Source organism: Chrysemys picta, chromosome 8 (genome assembly GCF_011386835.1).
Source record: "Chrysemys picta bellii isolate R12L10 chromosome 8, ASM1138683v2, whole genome shotgun sequence".
Classification (NCBI taxonomy): Eukaryota; Metazoa; Chordata; order Testudines; family Emydidae; genus Chrysemys; species Chrysemys picta.
Window position 1 is genome coordinate 41,949,712 of NC_088798.1, and position 21,069 is coordinate 41,970,780.

Below are 21,069 nucleotides of genomic sequence, written 5' to 3' on the forward strand. Positions count from 1 at the left end.
GAAGAGACCAGCGGGACGCGCTGTGCATCCGGGAGGCTTTGAAAGCTAGGTTCCTGACTGAGCAGGGTAACCTGTGACTTTTAAGTTTGTGTACAGAGAAGCTGAATCTGCCCCCATTTCTTTACCCAGTTAATGTTGACTATCCTCTCCAGTTACATACCCCCTTCACCCCCTTCCAACACACGTTTCGAAATAAAATCAGTTCTACTTTGTTAATGAACACCGTTTTCTTTATTACTGTTTTCGCAGGAATTTTTTTAAACTGGGACGCAGACTGTGGTGGGGAGCGGGTGTAGTGTAGTGACGCAAATGAAGCTTCTAAACTCAAGGATTGACAGGCTCCGCTGTGGTGGGATGGTTGTTTCAACGGAGCCTGTCACCCCTCCTGATCGGGACTGTGTGTATGGGGGGGCTATGTGACTTTGTGGCAGGGGGAGGACGGTTACAGATCTCCTGCTGCGTGGCTCTGTGATCCTGCATAAGGACCGCCGCTTAAGATCTGTAACTGCCCTCCCCCGCCACAAAGTCACAGAGCAACCCACCCGCCACCACATAACATGAAAACCACCTCACAGACTGACCAGGGTAACTAGTCACTGCACTGTGTATGTGCCCTGCTGCTGTACCTGCCCCCGCCTATGTACCCTGCCAAAGGTGACTGTCCTGTCCAATTACCAACCCCCTTTCCCCTCCTCCTCCAAAAGAACATGATGGAAACAGTAGTTAACAGAAACGTATTTTTTATTATCAACTACACATGGAACTGGGAGGTGAAACTTGGACGGGGGCTTGTGTCAGGCGGGAAGGAAAGAACTTGTCAAATTTTGGGGAATGGGAGCCTTCTACTACTAGAGCTCTCTGCAGGGGTGGAATGAGAGTTAGCACGGACTCTGCCGCCCCTCCTTCTTTGGACTTTGGGTGAGGTGGGTATGGGACTTGGTGGCGGGGGAGGGTGGTTAGAGATAGACTGCATCGGGGCTCTGTCCTCCTGCCTCCGTTCCTGCAGAACATCCACAAGGCGCCGGAGCGTGTCCGTTTGCTCCCTCAGTAGTCCAAGCAGCGTTTGAGTCGCCTGCTGGTCTTCCTGCCGCCACCTCTCCTCCCGATCCATGTTTGCTTTGTGCATTTGGGACAAGTTCTCCCGCCACTGGGTCTGCTGTGCTGCCTGGGCTCGGGAGCAGGCCATAAGCTCCGAGAACATGTCCTCCCGTGTCCTCTTCTTCCTACGCCTAATCTGCGCTAGCCTCTGGGAGTGTGATGCCAGGCTAGGTTGTGAGACAGTCGCAGATGTGGCTGTGGGAATGGGAAAAAGGGAGTGAATTCCTCAGAAAGATAAATGTAGTTGTGAACAAAGAACATAGTCTTTCTCTGTGAACAAGACCATGCACAGCACCTATCACATGCGCACTCAGCACAAGGTCGAATTCTCGGCCTTCGCATTCAGTGCCTGGGGTCTTGCACAGCACATTTGAGAAGCGGGGCAGGACAACGGAATTTCTGTTGCAGGCAGACATGGTAAGTCGTAGACTTGTGGCAGCTTAAAACTTTAATATTAGAAATGGCCTCATTTCACATTGCTTTCAATGTCAGTCCCTGCTGCCAGCAATCCGGCAAGCAGGAACTCTGCCCCTGTCCCACCCCCTCGCGGCTGTCCCCGGGAACGATCCCTGTAGGCTGCCCCTCTCCCGCCTCCACTGCGTGGCTGCAAAGCAGCGGTTACAGTTCTGTAAAGGAACGGGCAAGCAGTCCCAACACTAACATTCCCCTACCTAATTCAAAGCAGGTCACCATGAGCGACATCACCCTCATGAGGATCTCTGACAGCGAGAAAGAGAGAATGCTCCGGGAAAGCCTCCAAAGACCAGGGCAGTATGCCGCCCTGCTGTGCAGACCAATGATTCCCGAGTACTTGATTGTCTCGTGGCGCGGCAACGTGTCGTACTACGGAGGACCCAATAAGGCCGCTCTCCCCAGGAACCTGATGCAACGGCTTTCCAATTACCTCCAGGAGAGCTTCATCGAGATGTCACAGGAGGATTTCTGCTCTATCCCCGGACATATAGACCGCATTTTACTCTAGCTGCACTAGCAGTGACAAAACAGTAGAGCGGATTGGGCAGGACAATCATGCAAAACCAGACATTGTTAGATTTCTTTTCAATAGTTGCACTGCCCATGACTGAACCATTAAGCGCCTAGGGCAAACTAATCATGAGAAACCCATTTTTGTTATTGTTAATATTCCTGTTTTGTTAAAAATAAATGTTTAGATGTTTACAACACTTACTGGCTGATCCTTCCCCAGATTCTGTGTCCGGGGTAATGGCTGGGGACGGTTGGTAGGGGATCTCTGTAAGGGTGATGAAGAGATCCTGGCTGTCGGGGAAATCAGCGTTCTGAGCGCTGTCGACTGCCTCGTCCTCCTCATCTCCTTCCTCATCTTCCCCATCCGCTAACATGTCCGAGGAACCGGCCGTGGACAATATCCCATCCTCAGAGTCCACGGTCAGTGGTGGGGTAGTGGTGGCGGCTGCACCTAGGATGGAATGCAGTGCCTCGTAGAAACAGGATGTCTGGGGATGGGATCCGGAGCGTCCGTTTGCCTCTTTGGTCTTCTGGTAGCCTTGTCTCAGCTCCTTGATTTTCACGCGGCACTGCGTTGCATCCCGGCTGTATCCTCTCTCTGACATGTCTTTAGAGATCTTCTCGTAGATCTTTGCATTCCGTTTCTTGGAGCGCAGCTCAGAAAGCACGGACTCATCGCCCCACACAGCAATCAGATCCAAGACTTCCCGATCAGTCCATGCTGGGGCCCTCTTTCTATTCTGAGATTGCACGGCCATCACTACTGGAGAGCTCTGCATCGTTGCCAGTGCTGCTGAGCTCGCCACGATGTCCAGACAGGAAATGAGATTCAAACTGGCCAGACAGGAAAAGGAATTCAAATTCAAATTTTCCCGGGGGTTTTCCTGTGTGGCTGGTCAGAGCATCCGAGCTCGTACTGCTGTCCAGAGCGTCAACAGAGTGGTGCACTGTGGGATAGCTCCCGGAGCTATTAGCGTCGATTTCCATCCACACCTAGCCTAATTCGACATGGCCATGTCGAATTTAGCGCTACTCCCCTCGTCGGAGAGGAGTACAGAAGTCGAATTAAAGAGACCTCTATGTCGAACTAAATAGCTTCGCGGTGTGGACGAGTGCAGGGTTAATTCAACGTAACGGCACTAACTTCGACATAAACGCCTAGTGTAGACCAGGCCTTAGTTTCTTTGACTGAGTGAAGCCACTTCAGTGCAACATGGTCAGTCTGCAGGTGGAACCGCCGTCCCCAAATGTATGGGCATAGCTTCTCCAGAGCATACACAATGGAGTAACATTCTTTTTCTGAGACTGACCAGTGGCTTTCCCTCTCAAAGTTTTTTGCTGAGAAACATGACAGGATGGAATTGTTGATCTGGTCTTTCCTGCAAGAAAACTGCTCCTACACCATGGTTGGACGCATCTGTGGTTACGACGAATGGTTGGTCGAAGTCCGGGACCCTTAGTACAGGGTCAGATGTCAACGCTGCCTTAAGCTGGTTAAAGACTTTCTGACACTTCTCAGTCCACTGAACTGTGTTTGGCTGTTTTTTTCCTGGTCAGATCTGTTAGTGGGGTGGCAATTTGGCTGTAGTGTGGTACAAATTGTCGGTAATACCCGGCCAAGCCCAAGAAGGATTGGACCTGCTTCAACTTAGGGACAGGCCAATTTTGGATAGCATTTACTTTAGCCTGTAGGGGGTTAATAGTACCTTGACCCACCTGCTGTCCACGGTACGTTACCCTGTTTAGGCCTATTTGACACTTTTTGGCATTAACGGTTAATCCTGCCTCCCTTATGCGCTGGAAGACAGCTTGGAGGTGTTCCAGGTGTTCTTCCCATGAATCTGAGAATATAGCCACATCGTCAAGGTAGGCAACTACAAATTCCCCAAAGCCAGCCAGAAGGTTATCTACCAGTCTCTGGAAGGTGGCGGGTGCATTTCACAGTCTGAAAGGGAGCACATTAAATTCATACAGTTTACGATAGTCCACGCAAAAGCAGATTTTCTCATCTGGTTTGGGAACCAGAACCACTGGAGAGGCCCATGCATTCTCAGAGGGGTGGATGACACCCATCTGTAACATGTCCTTGATCTCCCTTTCTATTGTGGTTTTGGCTTGAGGAGCCATCCGGTAGGGTTGGGCTCTAATTGGGCAAGCATCACCTGTATCAATGGAGTGGTACACCCGTTCCGTCCATCCTGGGGTGGCTGAAAATATTGGCGTGAAGCTGGTGCACAGGTCCTGGATTTTCTGTTGCTGCCTTACACCCAAGGATCACAGAAAGGCTTACCTCTTCTACGCCACTGTTGCTTTTTCCTTCATAGTAGACTTCTTCAGGCCACTCAGTGTTGTATTTCTCCTGGGCTGTAAACTGGAGAACCTTGGTTTCTCAGGAATAAAAGGGCTTTAGAGAATTAACATCGTATACTTTAGGTTTTAGGGTAGGGTATGGGAACTCTATGAGGTAATTATCAGTGCCCAGGCACTCTCGGACCATAAATGGCCCCTCCCACGACGCTTCCATCTTATTGGCCTGAAGCGCTTTCAGGACCATGACTTGGTCACATACTTTGAAGAAACACTCTCTGGCATGTTTATCATACCAGGCCTTTTGCTCTTGTTGAGCATCCTGTAGGTTTTCTCGAGCAAGGGCTAGAGAGTCTTTGAGGGTGTTTTGCAGGTTGCTTACAAAGTCCAAAATGTTAGTTGCTGGCGAAGATGTAACCCCCTCCCATTGCTGCTTCACCAACTGTAATGGCCCCTTAACTTCGGGGCCATATACGAGTTCACAGGGTGAAAATCCCAAACTGGGATGTGGTACAGCCCTGTAGGCAAAGAGCAACTGCTACAACACTAGGTCCCAATCATTGGAGTGCTCATTAACGAATTTACGTATTGTGGTCCCCAAAGTCCCATTAAACTTCTCCACTAGGCCATTCGTTTGATGGTGGTAAGGTGTGGCAACCAAGTGGTTCACCCCATGAGCTTCCCAAAGATGTTTCATGGTCCCTGCCAGGAATTTAGTTCCCAAATCCATAAGGATGTCGTAGGGCCAACCTACCCTGGCAAAAATGTCTGTCAATGCCTGGTTCATGCTTTTAGCCCCGACGTTGCTTAGAGCTACTGTTTCCGGCCATCAGATGGCAAAATCCATGAAAGTCAGTATTACATCTTTCCTCTCGGTGTCTTCTTAGAGAAAGGACCCAGAATATCCACAGCTACACACTGAAATGGAACCTCAATTATGGGGAGTGGCTAGAGACGGGCCTTGACCAGGTCTTGTGGCTTTCCCACCCTCTGGCACACCTCACAAGACCGGACATAGGTTGAAACATCCTTGCCCATTCCATTCAAGTGGAATGACTTCCCCAAACGGTCTTTGGTCCTGTTCACCCCAGCATGGCCACTAGGGTGATTGTGGGCTAAGCTCAAGAATGTTTCCCTATACTTAGTTGGAACTACCAACTGTCTCTGAGGATGCCAGTCCTCCTTGTGCCCACCAGAAAGGGTCTCCTTGTATAAGAGTCCTCCTTCTATAACAAACCTGGACCTATTAGAAGAGCTGAGAGGTGGTGGGTCGCTCCATACTCCCGCCCCAGCTCCCTTGAGTCTCTCATCTGACTCCTGCTCTGCCTGGAACTGCTCCCTTGATGCTGGAGACATTAGTTCCTTGGTGGGTTGTGGACTTGGGCTTGGTCCCACCGGAAGCAATGCAGGTGATGGGGTTGTTTCTGTTAACTATGAACCGCTCTCTGCTGGTGCACTAGGTGGTATTTCAGGCTCTGGTTGCGCCTCTTGCGCCGGTTTAGTTGCTGCAGCGGGTGCAGGCGCTGTGGTGCCCCTTGGTGCTGGTTCCCCTGACTCTAGTGGGGTTGCAAGCATGGGCTCTGGTGCCAACTGCTCTGCCAGCTCCAATCCTTGGGCTGATTCTGGCTGGGTTCCAGGAACTGGATCTACAACTGCTGCCATAGACTCTGGTTTGGGGTTTGGTTCCACCACCTCTGGCTGGGTTCCTGTAAGAGGCTCAGGAATGGAATTAGGTGCGGATGCCTGTTTAGCCTGGCTGCGGATGACCATTCCCATCCTTTTTGTTAGCCTCACATGGTTGATTAAGTCTTCTCCCAGCAGCATGGGAATGGGATAATTGTCATAGACTGCAAAAGTCCATATTCCTGACCAGCCCTTGTACTGAACAGGCAACCTGGCTGTAGGCAAGTTAAACGAGTTGCCCTTAAAGGGTTGCACTATCACTTGGGCCTCTGGGTCGATGAATTTGGGGTCTACCAGGGATTGGTGAATAGCTGACACCTGTGCTCCAGTGTCTCTCCTTGTAGTAATCTTCCTCCCACCCACACTCACAGTTTCCCTTCGGTCTGTGGGTATTTGCGAGGCATCTGGGCCTGAAGGCTTTCGGTGGGACACCGGGGTGATGAGTTGCAGTCGGCTGGTGCTCTTGGGGCAGTTGACCTTCACATGCCCCAGCTCATTACATTTAAAGCATTGCCCAGCTGACTATGGGCTGGGGCAAGGCAGGTGGTTGGAGAGTGGGGTGATAGGATGAGAGGGCATCTGGGGTCTCCCTGGCTGCGTGTGGAGGGCTCCTCCTTGTGAGATGGAGCCTTCGCTGACCCCAATGGTGGAGTGTCATCTCGGGTTGCCCCTTCTGGTATCCGCACCAACTGCTACTAACTTTCTTCTTCTCCGCCACCTCCACCCATTTGGTTCCGATCTTTCACACCTCGATTACAGTTTTGGGCTTCCCACCTAGGATGTACCTTTCTGTTTCCTCGGGAACACCCTCTAAGGACTGCTCCATTTGTATTAGGAGAGACAGATCTTCCGGAGATTTAACATTTGCTCCTGATATCCAGGCATCCAGTATTTTACAATGTGGTAGATGTGTTGGGAAAATGCCACGTCTGGTTTCCACCTTAGGACTCTGAACCACCAATGGGCATGTTTGGGTGTTAGCCCGATTCTAATTCTGACCTTTTGTTTAAAAAGTTTGTATTCATTCATGTATTCCTTAGACATTTCAGCTGCCACCTCTGCTAAGGGTCCACTGAGTTGCGGCCTTAGCTCCACCATATACCGGTCTGTAGGGGTGTTGTACCCAAGGCAGGCCCTTTCAAAATTTTCTAAGAAGGCCTGTGTATCATCGCCTACCTTGTATGTGGGGAATTTCTTGAAATGGGGAGTGGTACCTGGAGAAGGACTGTTAGGGTTACCTGGTGGACCCAGCTTAGACCTTTCCAGCTCTAAGCGCTTCAGCTCTAGCTCCGCCTCCAAGCGCTTCGCCTGCATTTCTGCCTCCAAGTGCTTCACTTCTTTTTCCACTTACACCTTCAAGCGCTTCGCCTGTCTCCTCTCCTCCGCTTCCAACTCCAAGCGCTTTGCCTCTCTTTTGTCCTCCGCTTCCAAGCACATCATCTGTAGAAAGAAATCCCTGTCTTCCACAGTCAGAACTCGGTCTGGGTTAAGGGCATCCCTCCATTTTGGCACCAAGATCTCAGTTAGGGGAGGGCTGACCCTTCCCTCCTGGGAAGTCCCTATTCCCCCATCTGCTCCCTTCATTTCCGTCATGGAGCTGGATGTCTGGGTTTGATCTGGGTCTGTCTTCTCCGTGGCGTCCAGCTTTGGGAAGACTGTTTTTTCTAAGATTCTGGTGCCTGACCTCAGCCTCATGCACAGTCTGTCCTACTCTAGCCTAAACTATTTTGTTGCCACGAAGCTAGAAAAGAAAAAAAATTAAACTGCTTGTTGGACTCCCTGGCTTGGCAGGCTGAACCCTTTCCTTGCCTGTTCCCCCGCAGGCAGCAAAGAAAAGAAAACAGAAAAAAAAAACCCTCCCTGGTTTTCAAGCATCCAAAAGGAAAAATGTGTTCATTTAAAATCCTGAGGTCTGTGCTTCTGGTAAATTTTATTAAAAACAAAAAAGAAAGAAAATACATCTGGAACTTAGGCTTTTGCTAGATTTTAAAAGAGCAATTCCACAAATTAAGCACCCAAAATAGCTTTCAGGTTACAAGCAAACAAAAGCATCTAGGATCAGGCCCAGTATTCCCCAAAGCCAATCAATTATAGTATCTGCATTAGTGAAAGTTTCAGATTGCTGAAGCATTAAAGCAGGGGTGGCCAACCTGTGGCTCCGGAGCCCCATGTGGCTCTTCAGAAGTTAATAATGTGCCGGGGGGTGCTCACTGCTCAACCCCTGGCTCTGCCACAGGTCCTACCTCCCACTCCACCCCTTCCCACCCCCTCCCCTGAGCCAGCAGTGCCCTCACTCCCCCCCTCCAAGCCTCCTGCACGCCACAAAACAGCTGATAGGGAGGTGCAGGGAGGGAGCGGGAGGCGCTGATCGGCGGGGCTGCCGGTGGGCGGGAGGCGCTGGGAGCAGGAGTGGATGGTGGGCTGCTGACGTATTATTGTGGCTCTTTGGCAATGTACATTGGTAAATTCTGGCTCCTTGTCAGGCTCAGGTTGGCCACCTCTGCATTAAAGGATATCTGGTTCAAAGCCAAAGCTAGCACAGGCATCTGACATATTGGGCAATAGTTTTAAAAAAGTTATCCAGGGTAAGAAATGGTATTAATGGGAAACTTTACACATCAGACTGTAGGATTACAACACACATGGCCTGCAATCAGCTTTGGTCTTCTTATTTCCTGGTCCCCTGTTTCTTTTCAGACAATTTCAGTCCTCTCTAGAGCTACATTTTGCCATAGCAATTTTAGCAAAACCTGATTTCTGAAAGACGCAAACAACCCTTTTAGCAAATAGTCACCTCCTAACCTGTCATTTGTTCTAACTACGAGTTTACTGAAGGTTAAACTGCAACATTTTAAAGTAACTACATAGCTAGCTTTCAAAAGCACAAGATTAAAATTGTAGTCAAAACAAGCGAAGGAAACAGATGTCTCAAACATTTCAGGAGGGTTCTTTTACTAAATAAAATCTAATATATTCAGAGTAAGCAGCAGAGATCCTTATAATGAATGGGTGGCATACTGTACAGTGAATCAGGAATTATAAAACTAAATTAAAAACCCAAATCTAATTTGCTATAAAAACAAATAGCTCCTAGCTCTTGAAAAGAAAGTTGCTGAGATATGCAATGAATCAGTCTTCTGCATTTGGAATTTTGATGCTGAATTCTTTGTATATTCTGTTGTTGAATTACAAATTTCAACATATTGTGAAAAATATATATTATTTATCATTAGCTTCATAAAGCTTTTGGCTGTGATGTTAAAGTGAACCACCAGCTACCGATCACTAGTGGAAATTCAGATAAATGTTAAAAATTCTATAGCCCTTTTCAAGGCGTATTAGAGGACAGATTAACATTTGTTCTCATAATAAAACAGATTCTAAGATTTGATGCTGTAAGAGGTTGAAGCATTGTTGAATTTGCTTACCCAGTTTGCACTACCATTGTTTTTTAAAGCACTGTTGGGATACAATCAAAGAATCAGAGAAATGTAGAGCTAAAGGTGCCTCAAGAAGTCATCTAATCCACCCCTCATGCTAAAGTTATTTGCACAAGATGTGCAGCTAGCGTCTTTCCAATAATCATAAAAGATACTGTTTTCTGTTAGTAAGTATCCTTCAACAGGATCAGAAAAAAATGGCTAAAAACAGTGTGTGTGCGTGCACGCATATGATACGGATCACTGCTTTCTAAAAGATAGAATTAGAACTACTTAGCTGTGTGTCATAAACCCTAGCCTGCTGTGATTCATCTTTAGCTCAAGTGGGAGGAGCCAGTGCTTTCAGGGCAGGAGAATCTGAATTCTATCTTCAACATCAATGTGAATCTCTGAGTGGGCATAGTGTGCAGCAAAGCCACAACCATGAATGTGCTGCAGTATTAATGTAACACATGAAACTGAGTGTGAAAGAGCCCTGGGTTACTGCAGTCATTAAAACTGCAATTGCAGCTTGACTGCAAAATACCATTGGTGACAATATCAATTGAAACCAGAGACATGCAAAACATTTGCACTGAACTTAAACCAAGCCTGGGTCTGAGGTTGCATGTGTTCCACAAACATAGGCAGAGAATGTTTGCACAAAGACAAAGTCCACAATGTTAAGCCCCTCCGAGTGGCACACCTCTCTCCTGCCCCCATATCCTGAACAAGCCCTGGGAACCCCACCTCACCTTTGGAGGAGATTTAGAGCTTGTTTTGGGGTATAGGAAGGAGTGATCTTGGTGGGGGTGATTTTCCATGTTGAGGAAGGAATTTGTCTAACTCAAACCTCCAAATCAACTTTCAGTGGTTGGTTCAGTTCTAATTCCTACAAAGCAAACTATGGCATTCAGAACCCCATCATGAACAGCCCCTACAGATCAATTACAACAGTTTATCTTAATTTCTCACTCAGCAGAGGGCACACCTCTCTTCTCTCTCATATAAGTAAAAGGGACCTGCTGTGTGTGTGTGTGTGTGTGTAGAGAGAGAGAGATAGAGAGAGAGAGATGTTAAGAGCAGAATTTAATTGAAATGCATTCTGTGTCTTTCAAGTTAGGTGTGACTCTTAGATATATGATATGACAGGAAAATTATGCCTTCCATCTGTAGAGATGTTTAAATGCCTCATTAAGTTTAATGATTATCATAAAAGTGGCTCCACAAAGTAAAGCTTTGTTACTGAAAAGTAGAAGTGACACGGTAAAGCCGTTGTTTGATTTGTGTTATCATTGAACTGGCTAAATTAATAAATTGGCACAGTAATTATTCTGTTTGTAAATAAAGGGCTATATTTTCAAAATTTTATGTGAACAGGGTACATTATAAAAAGATAATTTAGCAGCCCAAGAAATTATGCACACAGCATATTTTCAGACTTGATCTCAAGTCAACTTGAATGCACGTGCGTGTGTGTCTAAGCACTGAGGGAATGGATAAAGAGGAGGAGGGATGGGCACATCTATAAAACAAGATGGACAAGAGGAATCTCTTTTAAAGTATATGGTCAGGCAAGAAATTACAAGTGCAGGTTTAGATAGAGGAAAACATACAAATAAGCAATTAACAACAATATATTAGCTGATTCTGAGTATCCATCCATCCATCTACAAAGCTATTCAGGATATAGCACAAGGGACATTAGTCTAAGAAGAAATCCTCGAAGGAAGGAAGGATATACTGACCTATATATGATGACAACACAATCTTACATATAAACAAGGTTTATACAAGTATGGGTTTGATAAACAGACCATTAACAATTCCTGCTAGTAACAGCAATTATTTAAAAAGCCACACAGGAGCCAGACCATGCCTTTACACTACCAAGTATGAATTCTGACACGTGAATTTAAACAAGAAATTAACCAGTTTATTATATTCACATATGTACAAAATATTACAAATTAAAGTACTGTACTAAGTCACTGCATGACAGCAAGGTCTCCATACAGGCAAAAGAAAGCACATTGAGAAGCAGCGGCTCTGGAATAGTTACATAAGTCTTTGGTATTAGAAATATAGTTTAAGATGCAGCGTTTAACTCATTCAATACAGGGTATTAAACAGAGACAACAAAGATATACAGTATGAATACTATGAAAAAGTGTTTAGCTATTACTTTAATTCTTCTCCAAGGTAAATTGCTGGACCCCTGAGTTGCTAAAAAGCACACAACACATTTAGGGTAATAAGTCTACTTATCAAAATAATGTTAAAAAAACCCTAGGTTACTGAACATAACAGATGTGTTTCTTAATCTGTATTGAATTAAACTGCTTCTCCTCATACAAGAACTATATGCTAATAGCTAAGCACAAAACATTTCACAGAGCTAGAGCCTATTCCTTTACCCCTAAAGCAGGCAAAGCTGCCAAAGAACCAGTGTTGTCCACTTAAGGAGTATAGGATCAGGCCCACAACACATAATACTATTGCATGGCAAAATATAACCAGACAACATACCCAAGTCTAAACTGCTGTACAGATCACTTTATAAAATATCTTTTAGGAATCATTTACACATTTACAAATGCTCTAAATCAGTTCCATCAAATAATGTATTCAACTCAATCACAGTTACATAATTTTGAGGTAAACTCCCTGAACGATGCTACTTTGGCGGAGATTCATCCCTAAGGTTAAAATTCATCCATCTGCAGAGAATTTCTGAGAGGCTCGCTGCACCACTCGGCCCTGCAAAGGGGCTGCCTGCAGGATGCAATGTGTGGAAGGAATGGCTGCATAGGTATGTGTGTGTCTCTGCAACCCCCCCAGGATGTGAATGGGATGCCTGTGCTGGCCACAAATAGTTGAGCATAAAAGTGGGGACCACGGGGGAGGGGAGGAGCAGCCCAAGGGAGAGGAGTTGGGGTATGTGCTCATTCTGTGGAGGATCATTGGATATTATGTAGTCTATGGGGTGGATAGCAGTTGCAAAGGGGCTGTATTGCTGGTCTGTGTGCACATTGTGGGAATGGATTCTCCTGCGTTTTATGCTGGAAGGAGGAGAGTGTCACACACAGGAAAAATGCAGTTCAGAATTTTATATATGCAGGAACATTTTGTTTAGCCCAAATTTTACAGGTAAGAGATTAGCTAAATATTAACAATTGTATATTCACACCTGTACAACATCACCACTAACACTTGTTTCAACTTTTTCTTCTGTGAACCAGGCCTTTCAAACTTCATTAAAATTCTGGATCTCAAAGGACAGGTATCACTTGCTCATGCCTGACACCAAGCTTACAGGCTTTCATGCTAACTTGGGGGCTCTTTTTCTTAGGATAATAGACACTTATGCATACATTGTGGAAGGAACAGTCCATACCACTGCATTGCCATAACATCACTGCCACTCTGGGAGAGAAGTAACAATCAGGGTTAGTGTCCTGAAAAACAGAAAGGCAGGCAACAGAAGAAAAAAAAATCTTTAAGAGATTCTTTTACCATGCCCTGATGACCAAGAAGGTATACACTGGATGATACATGCTCTCATTTGCTAGCAAGGGAAAGAGAAAAATCCCTTCATGGAGACCTGATGTAGAAAGCTTCCAAAACTAAAATACAAAAGTGCCAATAGTTTAAGGTAAGTGCAGTACTACCCTTAAAAATGATACCTTCTTTCCCAGTAGATCGGTTCCTGTGTGTATTTAGGGTGAAATCTCCTTGCTTTGCTCCAAAAATATATTTTTATTACTATTTAATTCTTTCAGCCCTGCAGAGCCAATACACTTATGGGACAGTGAGCGGGATTCTTTTTGTGCTCACACAGGAAAGGAACTGTTAACTAAATTCCTACTGCAAAGCCAAATCTGCCACATTATAGGCAGAATATGACCTACAACATGTTTAAACTACTGATGATACATGAGCTATAAAGAACACGTTTTGTCTTTAAGATTCCTAGTTGTGTTTACATAGTTAGTTGCTTATTTGTAAACTGAGTAAAATTAGCTTTGGAGCGCACAACAAAACAAAAAGAGAGCACCACAATCCCATTTTTACAGTCATTTTTTCTAGCAGAACCACACTAAGTAACACTCCCCTTTTTAAAACTGCTGTCATAAAAACAAGTTGTTTGAAAATTTAGGCAGGACTTCAAGTCTGTTATAATTATCCCACACGTACCTTGGAAGAGAAGGCTATTAATATTTACTACATTTCTATTTTTCTCAGAATGGTTTGATGAGTGCACAACTGTTTGTTATGTGATAAGTAACATTGCTTGATGTTTCAAGACAGGTAATATTGACTTTACTTCATGCCCACTGGCATGACTGAACTTTCCTTTTTCTGTATGCAGTGATAACGAGTAATAAGCCTTCATCTCCTCCTTCTACCATCACAGATGTTAGCTACTAGAAAAAAAAGATGTATTAAACATTTACCAATAGGTAGCATTTGCTGTGTACCACCGCATGAAAAGCAGCATAAAGAAATCTGTTTTGCAAGGATCGTCTGGGAAGGTGAGGTTTGGGCTTTATACTGGTCCCCGATGATGGCAAACTGGCAGACTGTTTCTTGCATAGCTCTGGGCAAACCATTAATCTGTCAGCACAAACTTCTGTAGAAATTCCAACAATAAAACTGGAGGGTTTGGACAGAGAGAAAATGCTGCTTTTGAAATACTTAACAAGACTAATAATGCTTTGCAGATTGTTGTATTCCACAGTCCCTGAAATTTCTGGTCAACAGTGCATAGTAAGTGTTCAATTCATTCATCTTCTTCAACATAGGTTGATGGAAACCAGCCCACCTAAAAAAGGCAAAAGCAGAAGAAAAATAATAGATAAGATGCTAATGACATGGGACAGTTCTTTGAAAGGCCTGCCGGGGCAAAAACTATAATGGTTCTGTTTAATAACAAGAGGACACAAAATTATAAAGATAAACTTGATTGTGCTGCTACAACACTTATTTAGAATAACGCCTCTCAACCAAGTGATGCAAATTATTGATCCCATGATTTGGAAACTGCAGCACTGGACATTAAAACCTATTTTTGGAAGATCAGAACTAACCAACTAGCTGTGACTGTGCCCCAAAGCACTAAAACGTGGAAGAAGAAGAAGAGTAAGAGCAGAAACAAGGAGTTTTACTAGAGGCAGGCAGCTGCTATTTCCCTTTGGAGGTGAAGGACATCTAAGTATTCTGCAAAGCTACCATCAGGCTCTCAAGTCTCCATTACCATTATTCGCCTAAATTAAATAGGAACTGATTTTCTTGTCCTTACATGCACTCAAGTCTCAATGGAGTCAGGAGTCGTTTTAAATGAGAAAGAATTGCAGGGCAGAGCCCGAAGTTTTTCATTTATACTGCATTGTTACTAAGTTATTGTATTGCTCATGAAAGAAACTAGACCATTAACCTTGGAGAGTGAAGTCCTATATCTATAGCAGAATGCAACACAAGGGCAGGCTACTTCATGCTGACCTGTCAATGTACCCTGTTCTGGATGAACTATCTCTAGAGAAAGAAGAGAACTCAAGTCCCAAAGCCCATCTTGCTGAGACTGTCAAACAGAATGCCAGTTCCTAATGTTTTTCTTTAGGATGTGGCTGTCTGTCCATTAACACCTGGAATGAGATCATCAACTTATTTCACACAGTACACAGGACCATCAAAAATAGTTTAGGTTTCTATATTGTTTCCAATCTATATGCTTATTTCTTGTTTAAAATGTGCCTGTCTCATGCTCTAGGCACATGTCCAAAATAAAAAACCCTTCAAATAATGTAAAACACAAAATCCCAGCATTCTCCCCACCCTATCCCACAGGACTAACTTTCACTTCCAACCACCATCCAACCCACATCCACCCTCCCTTACCAATTTAAACCATGGATGGATGTGGTTTAAACCAGCCCATTTAAACCATGACCTTGAGTACCTCAATTTATCTCCACTGCAGAGGTATTACATGAGCAGAGTGGTAGCAACCTAAGGTAGAGATGGAAACCATTTAGGGCTTCTATGACAAAACTAACACTTTGAATTGTATCTGGGAACTACCAGCAACCTGCACAAATCTCCGAGCACAGACGTAACATACTCCCTCTAAAAATCACTGCTACATAAGCCTCTTGCCACATTTTGTACTAGCTGAAGTTTCTGAGTGCTCTTCAGGTGTAGCCTCATGTAAATCCTATTGCAGCAATCCAGTCTTATGCTGACAAAGGTATGGAAGGCAGTGATGAAATGCACATCCAAAAGGAAAGATAGTAAAATGCACTCCTTGCCTTTGCTGCTAGCTGGACACCAAGAAGCAACCAGGGATCCAACAAAACCCTGATGTTTTGCTGCTAAGGGTTATAACCTCTGCTACTTCCCCCACCAAGCAGTCTTATCCACTCTGGACATCAGCCAGTTAGTGCTCATCCATGACCCTAGTTCATTTAGACTCTGGGAAAGGTGATCAAGCATACTGTCTGGATTGTCTGAAACAGAGCTGATGGTGTGTCAGATATGCTGTGAGAGAAAATATGTGAAAAAGGTTTATGATGTCTGAAGACGCCATTTAAAAGCGTTATCAATGATTAGCACAAAATTATGCCAAATAAAAGAAAAACCTACCCTTCCATTTACTTCACCTCTCCACCAGCCATTAGCACTCATCTTTGTGTAAATTTTTACCACATCACCTTTCAGTAAGGACAGTTCTCTCATATCTCTTGCACAGAAGTCATACCGGGCAATGGCTATGCCTATTGCTTTTGGACTTAGCACTGAAATTGAACACAGGAAATCAATGTTATTATGATCTGTTAATTGCAGACTAATCAATTAAGTCAATACTGTAAAATGTATAGCAATGATTCCATTACAAAATAAACTGGCAACAATTTTATGTAAATGTGAAAGTAACCACCCAAAGAAATCAAGAAGCCTTCTTTAAAGGTTAATTCAACACAAGGTTGGAGGATTTTATGTGGTTGGGGGTGGGGGGGGCGGCGAAATAGAAAAAACATTACATGAGCTTGAATGTAAATGCCATTAAGTCAAAATTTTTCCCAAGGATTCAAAAATACTGTAAAATTTATTATAGTTTATAATAAAACTTACTGCAAAGTACATACATCAACATATTTTTCAGGTCACTAATTTGTTTCCAAACAGATTATTGGCATTTATTGTTGATATAACTTTAAACCCCTAATGTGGCAAAATAAATAGATTATGGTGCTATTCCTTCAGAGAAGCAAACCAAGTTAAATACTATCCATATAAGGCTGTAGACCAACTCCTTCCAACTAACAGAAAAAAGGAAATGCATTTCTACAGTTTGGGCAAGTCTAAGCCAGCCCTGATGACCCCATTAAAATGAGGTCGTGACCCACTTTGGGGTCCCGACCCACAGTTTGAGAACTGCTGCCGTAGACCAACTCCTTCCAACTAACAGCAAAAAAGAAATGCATTTCTACAGTGTGGGTTATCTGTTGTATGGCCACTGGATCATGTAAACCACCATTTTTCTGGGGATTACACTGTAAATCAAACATCAAAAATGATCAGTTGAACCTGGCTCACAAAATTTCACCACAAAGCAAAAGTGCCTTGATTCAGCAAAGTACCTAAGGCTTGGTCTACACTAAACCCCCAAATCGAACTAAGGTACGCAACTTCAGCTTCGTGAATAACGTAGCTGAAGTCGACGTACCTTAGTTCGAACTTACCGCCATCCAGACCCGGCAGGCAGGCTCCCCCGTCGACTCCGCGTACTCCTCATGGCGAGCAGGATTACCGGAGTCGACGGGGAGCACTTCTGAGTTTGATTTATCGCGTCCAGACTAGACGCGATAAATCGAACCCAGAAGTTCGATTGCCTGCCGCCGAACCAGCACGGTAAATATAGACAAGCCCTTAGTATTAGCATAAGTCTAAGCACGTGAGGTGTCCCAACAAAATCAACACTTAAAGGTTTACAGTGATGCACCGACTTAAAATACCTTGCTGAACTGGGGCTTAAATCTGATATAAAAATGACTTCAAACATTTCTGAATGATACAAATGCAAAAACTGCATGTCTCTAATATGTCCAATTAAAAAATGGCTTTAATTGTAGCAAACTGATAATCCTTTTATGAAGTCTTACAGAATCCAATCCTGTAAGCTGCTGAGGAGTGTCATTTCCCATTAGGAGATAAAAGTTCTCAGCACCTTGCAGGGTGAGACCTATAATTTGGGTATATTAGAAAAAATATACACTGGCTAATACATTAGATTCAGAGGTTAGACCAGCAACTGGCAAAGGTGGAAGCCTAAGGTATGCAAAGAGGCATCCAAACAGTGTTTTTCAATAAAGGCAATCTCCCTTTCAACTGGTTCCATGAGTAAACAGCTGCTGTAGATAGAAATGGATTCCCATTAGTTCTGACTAGCTCCTTACAAAGGGAGCTAGGGAGATGTACAGACTAAAATCCCTATTGAAAAAATCCTGGGTGTATTTGGAGTATGGCCAACAACGGTGAGTTGGAGGAATCATTAAAACCATTCTCTTTGTCATAATTCAGAGAACAAGAGAGCAAGCACATTATTACTAGAGTTTCCCAAAGAGTTTTAGGAATTGCTATTAACATTCTAGTTTTGAAAATGTAATCAAAATTTAACAGTAAAGAATCAGAGCAAGCTGCCTTCTTTGATTTAAAATCAGGGAAATACGAATCATGGCATATAAACTAGAAAATCTAAACAGCTACGACAAAATCAACCACTTAATTGATAGCCTTGCTGCATATACTTTTATTTGATATTTATTGTGACCTCATATGAACAGCAGCAGCTTTTGCATAGTAGATACCGTGCATTCAAATAATTACAACTGTGCGCACATCAATGATTAAAACTGAAATACCTAAAGTCAAATCATATGTCTGAAAATGAATTATGACCTTATTTTTCCACAACATCATAGTGTACTATAACTTTACACTCAGCGTTAGTATTTAGAATCATAGAATCATAGAATATCAGGGTTGGAAGGGACCTCAGGAGGTTATCTAGTCCAACCCCCTGCTTAAAGCAGGACTTAATCCCAACTAAATCATCCCAGCCAGGGCTTTGTCAAGCCTGACCTTAAAAACCTCTAAGGAAGGAGATTCCACCACCTCCCTAGGTAATCCATTCCAGTGCTTCACCACCCTCCTAGTGAAAAAGTTTTTCCTAATATCCAACCTAGACCTTCCCCACTGCAACTTGAGACCATTACTCCTTGTTCTGTCATCTGGTACCACTGAGAACAGTCACTGAGAATATGCCTATAGGATATAAATACGTTATATAGAAGAGAATCAGCAGCTTGATATATTGTTTATGTGCACAATATGAAGATACTGAAGAATACAGACCATCTTGCACAGTAGATTATAATAAAAATATACTACTTACGCTCTAGCAAGTCAGATACCATGACTATTTGCCTATTTACATCAATATTATGTCAAATACCATACTGGGCAGCAGGAATAAGTGGTGATGGGGCAGGAACTGATTTTGCAGGAGAAGGGGTGCAGCAGAGGCAGTAACTGACATTTTGTGGGGGAAGAGGGCACTAGCAGCACTTACTGATTTTGGAGTCAGTATATTGGTGTATGGCAATAGCAGTAACTATTTGGGGAAGGGGATCATTGATTTGGGGGTTATAAGGACCAGTAAATGATTGGGGGAGGGGAGGGGAAGCAGAGAGCCACTCTGGACTCTAGAAAGAGGATAGGACTCAGGAGAGGTCAAGGGGACAAGGTACATTGGGGGAGATGTGGGGGAGGAACAAAAGGAAGTGGATACGAAAGAAGAGAACAAGGGGAAAGGGGAACTGAGGGAGGAAAAGAACTAAGGAGAGGAGAAATGCAGGGAATAGTGGGCAGTAAAATATTGGGGGAAAGGAAGCAGAATTGGAGGAAAGGAGGGGAATATTTCAAATCCTTTTCAAAGTGAGGAGCACAGGGGAAAGTGAGAAAGAAGTAAGAGGAGAAGGACGGAATCTGGAGATAGGGAAGAGAGGATCAGAGAAATAAGAAAAGAAAGAACTGAAAGTAGGGAAGATTTTAAAGAGGCTATGTCTACAGTGCAATTAAAAACCCGCAGCTGCCCCATGCCAGCTGACTCAGGCTCGTGGGGCTCGGGCTAAGGAGCTGTTTAGTTGCAGTGTAGACGTTTGGGCTCGGGCTGGAGCGCGAGCTCTAGGACCCTGCAAGTTAGGACGGTCCCAGAGCCTGCACTCCAGGCTGAGCTTGAACATCTACAGCACAATTTTACAGCCTCGCAAGCTCTAGTCAGCTGACACAAGCCAGCCCCAGGTATTTAATTGCACTATAGACATATCCTGAGAAGACTCACTAATGCTTGTAGCCCCAGAGAACTAGGACACTTTGGTCTGTGTCAGATTTCTGCCTTTGCTTCCATTCAGGTCAATTTCTCATTAATACACACTGTAACCAGTTTGATCTCACACTATGTATTTCTCTTAACTTATGACTTTATCCCCATACAGGGTTGTTTTTGGCTAGTGGGTTCTGTGGGTCTTGAAGCAATGTACATTTGTTTAATTTTACGAAACTGTACATCAGTTCTCGCCAGTATGCAAGCATGGAGAGGATTTTCAAAAGTGCTCACACATTGCTGGCTTAATTCTGCTCTCACTGGCATCAATGAGAATTTTACCACTGACTTCCAACATAAGCCAACATTGAAGGTGCTTTTGAAAACCCAACCCATAATATTTTGGGATCATGTTTTCCATTTATATCATTTAGTTGTGAATTTAATGAAGACTCTTTTGGGCTCTTAAAAAGAAATGATTTTATAAATAATGCAAAGAGTCACACATGGTATCTGCCAGAAATATGAAATGCCATCCAAGCCGACATGATTAAATTACCTAACACTACCTGACACCCCGTTGCTGTTGTGTAATTGTTACAAAGACATGCTTTACATCAGATATTGTCAAGATTTCTTTTTGTGGAGGAGACAGAGTGCAGTTAATCCTTACTAATTACCAACATAAAGGGCTCTGTTGGGACTAGTGCTATGCACGAGGGTAGAAGGGGGGCCAGCCTCCATTCCAAAACCTTGTGATACCTAGGCCAGATAATCCACCCTCTATAAGTGGAAGTGAACCAGCATAAGGAGAGCAAATGCTGCACTCTTTTAGAGGGGGTAGCAGTTGCTGTTGTGTATGCTCCCTCAGGGTTCTCAGAGACTTTTTGCCTGCCACAGGCAAAATTACTGGGTGCAAAGTGGTGCAGCCTCACCATAACTGTGGCTTAAAAGTCACAACAGCATCCTTACTTACTGGTGTTTATTAAAGGAGTGCAAGTTTGCCATAATGTGATTGGAATTGAGATTAGCATGGCTGTAAATTTAATTCTTTTTGTACAGTCTGTTAGTTCAAAATGTTTTTATATTTTCAAAGCAAGAGAAGGTTAAAAGAGAATAAAGAAAATGTGAGTACATTTGAAAAACAGATGAGTAAAATTAACTGAAACAATGGTAGTGCAAAATCTAACA

At 43.9% G+C, this 21,069-nt stretch overlaps 2 protein-coding genes across 8 annotated transcripts in view; both read right to left on the bottom strand.

Annotated features, from left to right (window-relative positions):
- Nucleotides 1-21,069, bottom strand: part of VAV3 (vav guanine nucleotide exchange factor 3) — a 258,222-nt gene that overhangs the window by 14,165 nt on the left and 222,988 nt on the right. For 3 of the 7 annotated variants that reach the window (XR_010589723.1, XM_065554295.1, XM_065554297.1), the window contains 2 exons: nucleotides 16,137-16,288; nucleotides 11,409-14,319 (listed from right to left, as the gene is read on the bottom strand). The exons of 1 other annotated variant lie outside the window; for it this stretch is intronic. Coding sequence is in view for 2 of the 6 variants with exons in the window: in XM_065554295.1 (XP_065410367.1) it covers nucleotides 14,278-14,319; nucleotides 16,137-16,288 (194 nt within the window). In the remaining 4 variants the exon portion in view is untranslated. Of the gene's footprint in view, nucleotides 1-11,408; nucleotides 14,320-14,996; nucleotides 15,140-16,136; nucleotides 16,289-21,069 lie in introns of those variants that run through there. 3 more of the 7 variants (XR_010589724.1, XR_010589721.1, XR_010589722.1) reach the window with 2 other exon arrangements.
- Nucleotides 558-11,270, bottom strand: LOC135973034 (myb/SANT-like DNA-binding domain-containing protein 1). The gene is made up of 2 exons (XM_065554305.1): nucleotides 2,288-11,270; nucleotides 558-1,293 (listed from the first exon to the last, which is right to left on the bottom strand). The coding sequence occupies exons 1-2, from the start codon at nucleotides 2,862-2,864 to the stop codon at nucleotides 818-820; spliced, it is 1,053 nt and encodes a 350-aa protein (XP_065410377.1). The 5' UTR covers nucleotides 2,865-11,270; the 3' UTR covers nucleotides 558-817.